The sequence below is a fragment of the Lichenostomus cassidix genome, chromosome 1, assembly GCF_008360975.1.
Source record: "Lichenostomus cassidix isolate B80296 chromosome 1, HeHo_3.0, whole genome shotgun sequence".
Classification (NCBI taxonomy): Eukaryota; Metazoa; Chordata; class Aves; order Passeriformes; family Meliphagidae; genus Lichenostomus; species Lichenostomus cassidix.
This window is the reverse complement of record NC_139479.1, coordinates 15194704-15209087: the sequence shown is the minus strand read 5'-3', so window position 1 is coordinate 15209087 and position 14384 is coordinate 15194704. Positions and strand designations below refer to the sequence as shown.

Sequence of the window (14384 nt, the reverse complement as noted above, 5' to 3'; positions counted from 1 at the left end):
AGACAAAGGTATTGCACACTCCCACCCTAATGACAGCAGTGAGTCTTTTTTTCCCCTTCTCTTGAATTAGCATTTTAGACTGCTTTATTCTCCCCCTTCTGAAGTTAACTGTTAGTTTTGATGCAGAAAAAGTAGTTTAAAGTTTTGAAATCTTACTAAATAAGAAAACTGTTACTCTTTTTTTTCCCGTATTCTGGCTTTCTGGAAAAGAACTCCAAACACCAACAATAACAGCACCATCACCATCCCACCCCCCCAACCCCCCATATTCATATAGTGAAAATAACAAATTTTATGTCCATTTTACATTACAGGAACTAACTAGATTTATTCTTTTAAAACAATAAGAAAGCAGGCAGAGAATATAGCCTATTTTTTTACCTTTATTCAGTATTAACAAAGGAGAAGAGAAGGTGGCTTCTAAAGTTGGGTACTTAATGCAAATTCATTCTCTTGCATAAGCTGCAGAGCAATAGAACATAACACTGTCATTAAAACTGACTCATAGCATTCAACAGAAGGTGTGTTTCAAGCTTTAAAAGTGCTAAGAGAATTACTGCAGTCTAGTAAATACCTTGCAGTGGGAAAAAGTACTTGAGCTGCATTTTGTTGCAAAATGTTGTTGTGCAAATTATTTTGAAAGTATTTTGTCTTTTAAAATTATCTCACCATGCAAGCAGAGAAATTGAGTTATTCTAAACTATTAAGTTTTTTGATCAGTTGACAAATGGATGCAAATAGACTGTGAAATTCATTTAGCATCCATATTTGAAATTTCAGCTCAGAATGTGGACTCTTTACATTACTTGATTGTCTTTTAGCTCCCTTTATTGTGGCTGTGAGGGAAGATGCCTGTGTATTAGAAAAACCTCTCTCCAGCAAATAGGCATCCAGCTTTGTAAATTGATGTTTGGTGGGTTGGGTTTGGTTGGGCTTTTTTTGACATATTAGTGGAGGGGAACATAAAATGCATATCTAGCACCACAAAAAGGCCTAAATGTTAAACTTGCATTTAATTGGTTTAGTATGCAGCCTCAGCAAAACTGAAAGTGGTATAATCCAAAGAAGATTACAAGAATTATTTCTGACTTTTTGTCTGAGCAATTAGCATATCACCCATTCTATCTGGATTACAGAGGAAAGTGGAGATTATTCTTCCAGTGCTGGAAAGGCACAAAGAGAACATCAGTGGAAAGAAATAATATGGTGAGGTTAAAACTGGAATCTTGCCTGTTGTCTCCCTACCTGCTGAGCAGTGGCTTCTTTGTTTGGATGTGCTGGATTAGGCATGGAGTCAGTGTGCTGCTCTGTGATTGCTGCCTGTGGTGGGTGAGGAAATGTCTTGACATGCACCCATTCAGTTCTAGTTCCTTGATGACCAATATTTAAGCCTGTCAATAAAATGTATATGGTTCTGTACAGCTTACTTACAAGCAAAAGACAGCTGTTTCATCTTTGATATAGAGTCTTTCACCTCACCTCAGAATCTCCCTAGCAGCCTTTTTCAGTAGGTAAAACTGAATTTTGGGAAGTTCTTCTTAACCCTCTGAGACGTGGTATGCCCTATCTTGTTGCCAGCCCTTATTTTCTTAGTATTTTTTAGTTTTCTTTTGCAGGAAATACATGACAGTATTTTTCTGCATTCATATCTCCCAAGTTACTTCTATTTCCCTTGATATTAGAAGCCTGTTTGTACAAGAAGTAACTAGATATGTAAGAAACAAGAAAGTTATGCAAATATTGACTTTTGAATGCTGCAAGTCTGTATTTTTTTAAATAAACTAATATAAAGCTCAAATACCATGATGAACTCATTGCTCATGCCTGAAGCATCTTGTCCTTAGGATTTTGTTTTCTTCTTTCATTTCAGAACTTCCCCATATGCCAGCCTTTCACAGTCTTCTGTGACTCCCTGGAGTAGTTGCCCTTCTCTTCCTCCCTCAACCATCCTTCTTGCCCTTTGCCAGGAGCATTGCCTTCCCTCTTTTTTCCCTTCTTCTCCTCCCACCCTCCACACTCTATAATTAAACTTGGAAGACTCAGAGGACAAAAAAATACATGAAGGATGAAAATCAGGATTATGAGGCTTTTTTATTACCTTTCTTCTGGTAGGTCTGCCAACATTATTTACTGTTTAGATGCATCTCCTTTTTCTCAAAACCTGTTTTTCAGGTCCTCTTTTGGGTCACTTACATATCCAGACATGCTTTTGCTGCCATGGGAATCTCCCATGCAAGAAGCTGTCAGCATAGCAGGAGACACTCTGCTTGGAATTTGCCTTTCTCTGTTGGAGAAAGGCCATGTGTCTGCTATTTCCTAGTTATGTTTCAATATTTTTCCATTGATACCTATACTTCTAATCTGGATGATTCTTCTCTTTTGATTATAGTGACTAAATTGTAAATAATAGTCTTTTACTTTTTTTATTTTGAGGTAGCTCATGCCTTCAGTAGTAAACTCCTCTATCTACTTTAGAGACATTTTTGTCAGAATAATGTTGACAAATATAATAATTAAGCAGAGTTCATGGGATATGAATGTTTTACCTGTGTATTGATAGCAGTCAGTGAAGGTATACAGCAAGTGTAGAGTGTAGTTTTATTAAGTTAGTCTGAACGTTCGTACTTTTAATTACGAGGATAGTTTTCATACTGTGTGAGATTTAAAATACCTCTTGACTACTAAATGGAAACCAGTAGGCTGAAATCAGAAGAGATGCTATTGCTTCATTTATTTTTTTAAAAGTCATTTTAGAAGCTGGCATTGAAACAGCATTGTTTATTGTTAAAAAAAAAAAATTATTACCACATCCTATTTCCAAAGATGAATCAAATTGCCTCTTAATGTTTTTGAAGTTTTTTCCTGAGTTGTCTGGTAAGACTTTCACTTACCTTAAGACTCATATTTTACAACAGCAATTCTGTTAATGCAAAGAACCAGTTCCGTAGCATGGTTTCAAACATTAAATCTTAGTTATTTTGTAACACCACTGGAGGCCTTCAACATAGCAACTTTCCTCATCAAAGAGCTTAACATCTAATTAAAGACAAGACCTAAGAATGCAACTAAAAGCTGAAATAAGCAGGAGAGGAAAAGAGAACATCATCATGATTATGGCTTTGCAGTTAGGTTTCTGTGGTGGGTTGACCTTGGCTGGCCACTGGGTGCCCAGCAAAGTCACTCTGTTTACTCACCTCCTCAGAGCATCACAGAAGGACTTGGGTTGGAAGGGACTTCAGCAATAATCTTGTTCCAAGCCACTCTCCCCAGGGTCTTTTCAATGCTGAGCAGCCCCAGCTCTCTCAGCTTGTCTGTAGGAAATGTGCTTCAGCCCTCTGACCATCTGTGTGTGGCCTCCTCTGTACCTGCTCTGACAGGTTCTCTTGTGCTGAGGGGCCCAGAGCTGCACATAGCACCACAGCTGGGGTCTCAGGAGGGCAGAGCAGAGTGGGAGAATCCTCTCCCTCGACCTGCTGGTTGTGCTGCCTTTGATGCAGCCCAGGGGGCCACTGGTTCATGTCCAGCTTTTTGTCCACAAGAACCCTCAAGTCCTTTTCTGCAGGGTTGCTATCAATGACTTCTTCTCAAAGTCCTGTATTCATGTCTAGCTTTGTGCTGACCCAGGTGCAGCCCCTTGCACTTGGACTTGTTGAACTTCATGAGGTTCTCGTGGGCCCACTTCTCCAGTTTTTCCAGGTCCCTCTGGAAAAAGGGAATCTTGTACTTCTGTTGAGTCAACTGCACCACTCAGCTTCATGTCATCTGTAAATTTGCTGAGGTGCACTCGATCTCACTGTCTGTCATTGATAATGGTATTAAACAGCGCTGGACTCATGACAGAGCCCTGGGGGACTCCACTCATCTCCAACTTCAACTAGAACATAAAGCCATTGACCATAGCTCTCCAGCTTCAACTGGAACATAAAGCCATTGACCACAACTCTTTGGCTGCATCCAGCCAGACAATTCCTTATCTTTGTACTCGGATGGACAGGGGAGTGAAAGTGTAATGAAAATTTTTCTGCTGCTTTTGGATGAGATTGCTAAATTAAATTTGTGCTTTTGTTTCTGTACTTTTTTTCCTCAACTGGAAAGTTGCTTAAATGTATTGCAAAATTGGTTGGTCACCCTAATACATCGTCCAAAAATGTTTGCAGTAATTTAGCAGAATGAAGTTCCTCTACCTGAAGGTGTTCTAGGTGGCTCAGCATGAGGACATCTGTCATCACAGCACAAGTCAACGTTCTGTTGCTGTACTTTCTCTGCGGTGGATTTGCACTGAGCACAAAGTTTCTTTCTGAGTTTTCAGTTTAATGTTCAAAATCCTCCATCAAATTATCCTTTTTACATGATACATTCCTGCTGCTGTTTCTGTGGTGCTGCATGCCAGAGCACTCTAAGCTTTCATCCTCTGCTTCAAGGAAGCTCATGTTGATAAGTTACATTAATAAACGGTTAACAATTAACAAATGATGTTAATATAAAAGAGGAATTGTTAGTTGGTTGGGTTTTTTTTTCTCTTCTTCATTTGGAATGTGCATCTTTTTTATTGAACTTCAGCTTATTGTGATGGTCATAACCTCTTAATGCAGTCTGAGCCACTTTGGAGATTAGTCCTCTTGACTTGGGTTTTACTTAATTGATTTATTCACCTGTGTGAGTTTAATGGGTTTTTTTTCAACCGGAAGGCGTAGCAAAACTCACCTTGAATTTAAACATGGTTAGTGTTTGGTTAGTCTGATAATAGACAACATTAAAAAAACCCAACTATGAAATGTAAAATAAGCACATTGATATATTTTTAGTACTAATCATACTTGGTTAAATTGCTGATTGGTAAAATAGGAGCAAATGTCTTGTAATAGTCTTTTACACATTGAAATAGTAGCAATATCTTTAAATTCAGATGAAACTTCATATGGAGAGATGTTTCTGTAGGTTTTCTATGTGTTTTTTAAACCAATTTGCTTTGAGATTGATGGAGTTGGAGAGTCTTTTTCTAAGTAGAAAATAAGTCAAACCTAAACAAAATTATTAAAAGATCCTCCAGCACTCACCCACAAAATCACACTGTACACCATTTGTCCACCATGTGGTTTAATCACTTGTAATGACTTTAGTGACAGAAGATCCTGTGATAGATCTTTGAGTTGTTTCTTTAAATGTGCTCCTGCGCATGTGTTTGCATACTAGTGTGAATTTATTCTTGAAATGACCTGTCTTTGGGTATTAGGACCATTAGTTGTTGAGTGGCTTCTTTTTGTCCTTTTCAGAAAAACTTTTGATGGCATTCTGTTCAGAGTTAACTTTGTATTAGGTCAATCAGTGTTATTTAAATAAAATGTTTCTAATTATTTGCTTGGAATATTAATGAAGATAAATAATTTTATACTGTAATTAAAATGTAGTTCTGTTCATTTGTATGTATTGTATTTTATTATTAATTTACTACTAAGTTGGGGGGTCACCCCCTACTTTTGTTAGTTCTCTGTATTTGGTGTGCCCTTTTAAAAGAAAAAGGAATTTCTTGGATTTTTTTTCCTTTTTGCTTCAGACAGTGAACCAGTCATCTGTATTTAATGATATGCTTGAAGATTACAAGAAGTGTAGTCATTGCAGTTGTTTTGATCTGAATTAGAATGCCCACAGAATTTAGTTTCAGCATTCATTTGCTATTTATAAATACTTTTTGTTCACCTTTACTTTTCTGAACTCTTATGAGAAAGATCCATCTCAGCCAAAGCCAGTGCAGAGAGGAACATCTGACTTTTAGAATGTGAATGGGAGTTATTTTTAGAACAATGAAGACAAAACTGGGTTGGAAGGAGGGGGAAACTTTTTCAGATTAGAAGAATTTCAGTCTTATTAAATCACCAGTATTCTTTGTGTGTGCATGTATGAAAGATTCGGTGGCTGATCCACTTAAGAATGCATCAGAGGACTTTTTCTCAAGTGGCCAGGTCTTGTGCATCTGTGGTTTTGTCTGCTGCCAGCATGGCAGTGCAGCACTGCAGGCTTGGTTAGGGGCTGCTGCCACTGTGGAGAGGAACCTCGCAGTGCCAGTGGATGCCAGGGACTGGGAGCATGATGGACTTGGGAGGCTCATTCTTTCCACAAATACCCTGCTGAGCCCAAACTTCAGAGCAACTTCAGCTGACTGGCTGCTTCTAGCATGTCCCCTTAAAGAGAATGTATTGTACTTTTCTTGGACAGGAACACCCTCTGCCCTTGTGCCTTTTTTTAAAAAAATTTTTCCTCTTTCTTTTTTATTCCTAAGTATTTATCCTCAAACATTGGAACTGCGCCACAAAGTGTGTCCTAATGTGTAACTGAAAATAGCAGCCTTTTTTTGAGTGCTTCTAAAGATGAAAAAGCTATGTCTATAATATTATTTTCTAGTATTATATTGAGGATTTAAATCCATGGCAGATTGTCAAAAATGACACGGGACTAAATAGTAGGCAACGTGACAAATGAATGTAGGATATTACTGGAGACTGGTGTTCTGAGAAGAGACTTGGAAAGATTAAAATCAAGAACCAAGTTCCACGGAGACCACTACTAATATTGTGTCAGATAAAGAAATATTAGCTTCTTCCACAGCAAGCTATTCTGTTGTGAAATAAAACCCTCCATTATATTTATGTAAAAAAAAAAAAAAATCCCTTACCCTCTTTGCCTGAAAGTACATCAGTGAGCCAAAGTGTGCTTTTACTTCAACTACAAATGTTGGGCACTTGTGTTTGATAGAAGTGAAAGCATAAAGTGTCAGGCTCCTTGTGGCAGAAGAAACTGGAAAGGCTTTGGATTTCACAGGGTGCTTTTGGGAGCATTATCCTCTGCTCATGACGATTTTTCTTCAGAGCTGCCACAGGTACAGTGAATCCCGCCCAGCGTGCGCAAAGACCGGCATCAACTGCATAAGAAGCTGTCACACCCACAATAGACTTACTTGTTAAGGTTCTTACTGGAGAGCAAGACTAAAATGGAAGCAAAATTGTCTTTCCTGTCCTCCTGTTATGACTCATGGGAGCTGCTTTTGTGCTCAGCGCTTTCATAATCAGTCTGCTTATTTGTCAGTATGGTCTTAGAAGCATCCTGCTAAGCACCCACTCTTTTTGAGTTGGCCACAGCTGCTAGGGAAGATCGTGAATCCTGCGTTTGAGAAGTGAATTTAGTTCATATATCCAGGATGAGCTGAATTTATTTTTGAATCTGTACTTGGATACAAAAGGAAGAGCGCTCATAGAACAAGATAAAACAAACCAAATCATTGTTGCTTCCCTGGCCTTCAAGCTCAGTTTTCCTTTAGGAATTTAACCAAACAGGTATCTTTAACTGTTGGGAGTTGATTCATCCTTTTCCTAGTTGTATGCTTGCTGTGGGATGGGAACTTCGTTCAGGTTTTTCCCCCATGCATTCCTGGCCTTGCTGCCATGGAGCTCTGCTGCCTTTAGGCCGGTTATGTGATGGTGCCTTCCCCTGAGGTATAATCATTCAGATGCATTTGCAGGTTTCAGTATATCAACAGCTATTAAAAAAAAACCAAAACCAAAAAAAAAAAACCCAAGCACGTTCTCCAAAAACCAACAATTGGTGAAGTCAGGGTCCAATGTTGATACTACAAATGTCAAGAAAAGCTTTGTGGAGCTGAATTGTAAAACCTGTGACCTTGTGCAAGCAACCTTGGTATTTTGCTCTTACATAATGTGTTCAAGTTTGACAGTTTTCTGAATTTTGTATTTATTTTCACCAGCTGTTCTTTTAATTCCTAATTTTTTATTATGAGCAGAGTAGGATAGATTGAAGCTTAGAGTATGAAAAATGGCTTGCTATAATTGTTAAATTCTTGTTGCTTTTTATCCCTTCAGCTTTTTCTTTTTTCAGCTTCCTCATTGTGGGTTTCTTCATATTGTGAAATCTTGGTTGCTCTTCCTTCAGAATCTTGTCTCATTTAGAAGGTCTACTGGAAAATGGAAAAATAAAGTGGTAGCTTTTTTCCAAATTAAGGAGTGAGACTGGTAAAAGTTCACCAGCAGTATGATTGTATTATTTTTCTCTCAATTCCTAAAGTCAGAATGTTACTGCTACCTTCCTCCTTACAGCTTTTCATATAGTGATTTTTTTCTTCCTGATCAGTAATTCCTCATAATAATCCTGATGCATTCCTCTGGATCAGTAAATTCAGAAAAAGTCTTCCCAACTCTCTTCTTTACCCTGTCAGTTGTATATACTGCTATAACACTGAATCAGGTGCTTGTAACTCTAACTAGGGTTTTCCTGGAAAACCTCAATAAATAGAATTACAGATATATGGGGTGGAAAAGTAAAGGTGCTGAATGAGGCATCATTGCTAACAAAAGTGGTTAATGCTTCCTTCATCTGTGTACCTTGTATGACAGAAGACATGCCAGGGTGTGGATTAATACGTAACCATCAAAGACAGATGGTATAGTGTAAGTTCTTTACATTTGTTTACAGACCCGTTGTTTTGGTAGTGAACAGAGGAAAATGTAACCAGCCTCTAGAAATTCTTAGTTGTATACTCTCAGTGAGTAAACATAATAAATAAATAAACAAACAGATTAAGTTTACTTCTTGTAGAAGAGCCAGAGTGGTGTATTATCTACTGTTAAGAAGCTTGTTTAAAAGCTCATGGATGGCTTTGAAGTCAATTAGAAGTTTGTAACTGAGTTCAGCAGGGTGCAGGTTGTTTTCTTTCTGTCAAGATAAATGAAAGGAACTGAATACTTGATTTGCAAGATGTTGATACACAAATTTAACTGTATTTCTAGAACAGTTTTACTTCTGTACATTTTGTGAAGACATCAAGTGTTTCATAATTATCACTAAGTGTCTCTACTAAAATCTAACTGTGTAAAAAGTGCCTCCCCTCTCCACACAGCTATTGATGATTATGAAATAAGGAATAGCATTTCTGCTTTGAACTGAGTGCTTAAGTCTGACACTTTTGGGTAATGCACTAGAATTCTTAATGGTCCTGAAGGGAAAAGGAAATGTGGAAAAGCTAGGGGTTTTCCCTATTGCTTTAATTTCAATTCAAATGATCAGGTACCATAATGCTGTAGTATTCTATATGCTTATTTCAAAAATGTTTGTATGTTTTTTGAGATTTACATATATGCCTTACATGCTATTGCAAACCAGCAGCTTTCATATGAAAGTCTCACACAGTTACACTTCCAGATTAAATAAAACTAATTTTTTCTTGTTTGTCTCATGACATTTCATTTTGCTGAGTTTGCTCTGTGTTTTGTAGAATGCCATGGTATGTTGGGAGCATCTCAGAGATCTGTTTGTTTAATTCATAAGTTGCTGGTGGGCTGTGAATCTGGCTGGCTAAGAAAGGGATATTAGGAGAATGACTGCTATTTCCCTACTGTGAGAGCCTTTGAGAGGTAAATGATGGCCTTACTTCCTCTTCTGCAAGGATTATTCTAGCCAGCAGGCAACTTAGGGAAACAGACCAGTGTGGCACTCCGTGCAAAGAATGAAATTGTGGCAGCTATTAGTAAGGTTTTTCTTGTTGTTGCCAGTGTTTGGCTTGAAAGAATCCAGCCTGTCTTCACTAGGTTATGGAATAAAGTAACTCTTGCTATGGATAACTTTCTTCAAATTACTTCTTTGTTTAAAACGTCTAGGTTTTTTTCTTTATTTTTTAGTTACACTTACTCACTCTGACATTAGTATGACTCTGTGTCATTCATGGAGTTTTCAATTCATATTACCAGTTTTTCTGCAAGAATCAGTGATTTTAAAAACAATCTTAACAAGGCCAGTGCCATTCAAAAAGCAGAAAAGTCCCAGAAAGTTCAGTGGGTACTGCCACTGAGCACATATTTTTAGCAGTTTGTTTTTAATCTTTCAGAAGCAGTTCTGAGACCTTTCAGAAGGCAAAGATCTCAAACAAGTGTATGAATTCTGTGTAGGGATTAGATGGGCCTAGCTAGTCTGAATTCACTAATGTTTGAATTATGGCCCAATTTGAGGCAAAAGAGTAGAGGCAAAAAGTGTTTGGATATGACTCCATACTACTGCTGCATGTCACTTGTCATCTTTCATTAGCTTTCCTTTTCATGTCAAGATTAAATTCTCAGAAAGCACCCTCAGCAGAATTGGGCACAAGCTGCCTGGAGCTAGTGTAAAAGAGGTGGGTCACTCAAGTGCAGTTTGCTCTTGGCAGTCCCCCTGGATGCATCTGTTATGTGTGATGTCACTCGTGGTGCACTTTGGGGAGAATTAGGGAAGCTGGTTTGTGTGTTTCTTTGGGCCAGGTGAAGTGTGTCACTAGCTGGGAGTGAACATAAATAAATGAGTTGACAGGCTTTTGTCTTTAAGGAATTACATGAAGTGTGTCACTAGCTGGGAGTGAATATAAATAAATGAGTTGACAGGCGTTTGTCTTTAAGGAATTACATGTGAATACTTCTCTAGGTGCCATGAATCTGGGGGATCAGCTTTCTGTGGCTCTTACTTCTAATGAAGTGGAAAGGGAAGATGATGTATAGTAGTGAATTTCATAGAATCATAGAATGGTAAAAGTTGGAAGGGACTGTAAAAATCATCTCCTCCCAGCCCTCCCTGCCATGTGCAGGGACACCTCCTACTACACCAGGGTGCTGAAAGCCTTATCCATCCTGCCCTTCAGCACTGCTGGTGTTGGGGTCCACAGCCGCCCTAGTTGGGGATTTCAGGATTTTACCTGCTTGCAGGTCTACCCTTTATTTCCAGTAGAAAGCTAGAATTCATACTGAATATACTTACAAATTCAAAAAAAAAAAAAAGGTAGTGGATCACAAGCTGCAGGCCTGTGTAGCTTTTAAGTAGTTTATGAGAAATTTAGAAATTATGAAGGAGGGACAAGGGAAACTGCACATAAATTTCTTCTTGAATTTTTGATACATTATCTCATAAGTTTCTTCACTGTTTCACTGTATATCCAGGAAGTAATGTGTACACTGTAAGGCAGAATGACAGTCTACAGTGATAACATTACCAGATAAGTAATCAAGTTATCACAAACTAATTTCTGGAAGGATTTGTCAATGAATAATATTGGGAATTGAAGTAACAGATTTGGCCATGTTACTGAGTAGTGCTAATAGAAAACAGAATTTATGTTTTCTGATTTTTCCTTTCTTTCTGGAAGTAATTTTGCTGTTCTGAACCTGGCTGACCAGTTTCCTTGTGTCTTGCTTACATTATGGCATTAATAGTTGTCTCAAGGTCTGTGTAGCAGAATTTCTGTCACTCAGCTGCAGCATGGGGACAGTCAGCTGCGCCCTGTGCCTGGCACCAGCCTGTTTCAGTAGACAGCTGAGGCAGCTCAGAGCAGGCTCTGTTCTCATGTTGATGGGTGTAACTGAGCAGATGCTCCTGTTTTTCCAGGACCTCTTTTTTTTTCAGTTCGTTTCTGTAACCAGAAAGTCTGGACAAACAGCAAAAAGGCTTCTGTGAGAACAAGATGCCAAATGAAATAGGAGGAGAACATATGGAAGGGAAAGGAAAGAGTATTTCATACAATTCACAAGTGAAGAAAAAATTTATTTATTAAAAGAGTAAACCACTGAAATAATTAATAAAGGAGTGGGCAGCTTTTATTAAAAAACAAAAGCAAACCAGAAATCCCTAACTATCCCTTTAATTTGGAACTCACTGCTTTATTTTAAAATTACTGTGGTTGATTAACTCTGGAGTTGCTTCTAAAATAACAACCCCTCCCCACATGATCTGCCTGTGTCTTGCTGAGCAAGTGTCATTGTGATTCCTCTCCACCCTTGGCTTGTCCTTTTGTTACGTGTGACTTGGTCAACACAGGGCTTTTGGCCAAAACCCTGGCTTATGGTGAGATCCCATTTGTGTGAGCTGAACCCAGCATTATTGGGTCACACTCACCCATTACACATAACTTAATTAAATGTATTCACTTCCATCATGCCATCTTGTTCTTCATGAGTAATTCTGTCCTCGAATCACTAAATTGTGAAGATGATGTATTTCCAACTCATGGCAAAGCCATTTTAGGGTTTTGCTTTCTCCATTTTTGAATGTGGGATATCAAGCTTTAATATTAAGGGAAGAAATGCAGTCTGAATTAGTAAAATCAAACTTCGATGTGTTTCATTTATCAGACTTCTAAGATGATAGCAGAGAAGTTGTGAGCCTAAAACAGGCCAAAAACCTTTGTTCTTGACCCTGTGTATAGTTGCTTAATTTGGAAAATCACTTCAGTGTTTGGGAAGCATGGAAAAAACCCTTTGAAAACACTTTTTTTTTCCTGTTTATCACATTTCTATTAAATAAGTTGATAATGGAAATAATTTTAAAATCTCATTTCTAGTGAGGTTTACTAGTCAGTCTAGTAAATAATTTCCTTTATTTTTTCTTTTAATAACCACAGAAAATAGTAATAGAAAACTGTTTTCCTCCAGGGTAGTGTTCTTTCTACCATATCCTTTTTATCATTACAGTGGGCAAATAAGAAATCAGCTAAACAAAATTTGTTTTTGTACCTACCTGTCAACATACACCAAGCAGACTATAAGTAATCGTAAATGTATTTTTGCTTGCTGAGGAAGTTCCTATCAACATTTTTGTTTGCTTCTGTTCTGTAGAAAGTAACCTTATGCCAGTTTGTTATTACTGTAATAGACATCCCGTGTATGGGATTGCAAGGCTAGCTGTTGTCCGATATATGGTCTCAATAGGTTCCATTATACCTGCTGCTAAGCTCTCCTGATCATAAAATGTGGAAATAAAATAATCGCCTGTTAAAATTTTTAGCCTTATATTGGTGTGATGTCTATATACCATTGCTTTCTCTTACTGAAATAAATCAAAGTACTAATTGTGTCATTTTCTCTTCTTTCCCCAGGAAGCTATTGATTGCCTAGAAATTAAGAAAGGGTGTGAGAAGTCTGATTGATCAAGGTGGAATTTTTTTCCAAGAGCCTTTTCACAACTGCCTTCTGCAAAATCTCCAGACAGTCCCATTTGTGCCATGTTTTGTGGCTCTCACCGTAAGAGGAATTTGTCTTGATGAAGATTCCTAACATTGGTAATGTGATGAATAAATTTGAGATCCTTGGGGTTGTAGGTGAAGGTAAGTAGTATCTTAATAAAAGATTAATTAGAATTTGATATAGATTTGACTCATTCCTCTTGATGGTAGTAAGTTAGGAATTGCAAAATTTTTCTTGTATGTGTTTATTATCTATGACTTCTTCTAATTGCCTTCTCAGATGGATGAGGAATTTTGGAAGCTGAAAGGAAGAGAAATGGGACAGTTTTGTGGGGTTTGGTTTTTTTTTTGTGTTGTTGTTGTTTTTTGGGTTTTTTTTTTCCTCTTAGAAGTTTAATATATTGATTTCTCATTAGTGGTATGAGGGAGATGGAAGTTATCAAACTTACTTGCAAGCGTATTTTTTAAAAAATAATTTCAGCGTTTTAAAATCATGTACTTTTGAGCAATTTTTACAAAATTGTTTCAGTGTACAGAGATTTAATACCTGTATATGCAAGTTCTGGATAATAATACTGAAAACAATATTATTTATATAGTTAGGAGGTTACTGAACACTTGTTTTATCTTGTCACTTTTAATTTTTTTCTGCTTTGAGATGCTTTATCTCTCATCTTCTTTGTTTCAGGAGCCTATGGCGTTGTACTTAAATGCAGACACAAGGTAAGTAAATTGCTTTTAAGTCAGAGAGAAACGTTGATATTTGAGAGAAACAGTGACTTTTGATGAGAACTAACATTTTACTATGTATGAGACATGGCATCTGGGATGGACTTTTTCTTGCAGGCAGTTACTTAATAGCAATCTTAATTGCAAGTTTCTGGGGAAATGGCTATATCTAGCACCAAATCTCTTTTTTTGTGTTTAATATTTGTGTGAAATATTGCTAATGTTTCATTAATTTCAACTAAGAGAGTTTTTAAAAGAAGAGACCAAAAAAAAAAGTATTTGGAACACAGTTCATGCTCAAGCAGTCTTAATTAGAATACCAAACTATTTGCCAAGTACTGCTGTTTGAGCACTTAGCCGTCTTGGAAGGGGCAAGGGAGAGAAAGGGGAATCCATATGGGATTTTGACATCTGCAGGATAATCAGATGGCAGTAAGAAAGCAGTGACTTTTTTTCGTTCTGGATTTTAATTTGGAAAAGGAAGAGGTTGAAAAGGGAAAATTAAAAAGGGAAGAAAAAAATCACTGTTTCAGACAAAAATGAATTCTGGCAACCTGTCTACACTATTTTAACTAGTGTGTAAGTTGGATGTATCTGAACTTGCCACTCATCAACACAGAACTGACACAAACTACTTTGCTGTCTTTGGAGCTGCAGTGTAGTCATATAACAA

General features: G+C 37.5%; 1 protein-coding gene across 4 annotated transcripts in view; it reads left to right on the top strand.

Moving 5' to 3' along the window:
- CDKL5 (cyclin dependent kinase like 5) overlaps positions 1 to 14384 on the top strand; it is a 144700-nt gene that overhangs the window by 35849 nt on the left and 94467 nt on the right. For all 4 annotated transcript variants that reach the window (XR_014849815.1, XM_085051195.1, XM_085051176.1 and 1 more), the window contains exons 2-3: positions 12896 to 13123; positions 13671 to 13705. Coding sequence is in view for 3 of the 4 variants with exons in the window: in XM_085051195.1 (XP_084907321.1) it covers positions 13060 to 13123; positions 13671 to 13705 (99 nt within the window). In the remaining variant the exon portion in view is untranslated. The remainder of the gene's footprint in view (positions 1 to 12895; positions 13124 to 13670; positions 13706 to 14384) is intronic.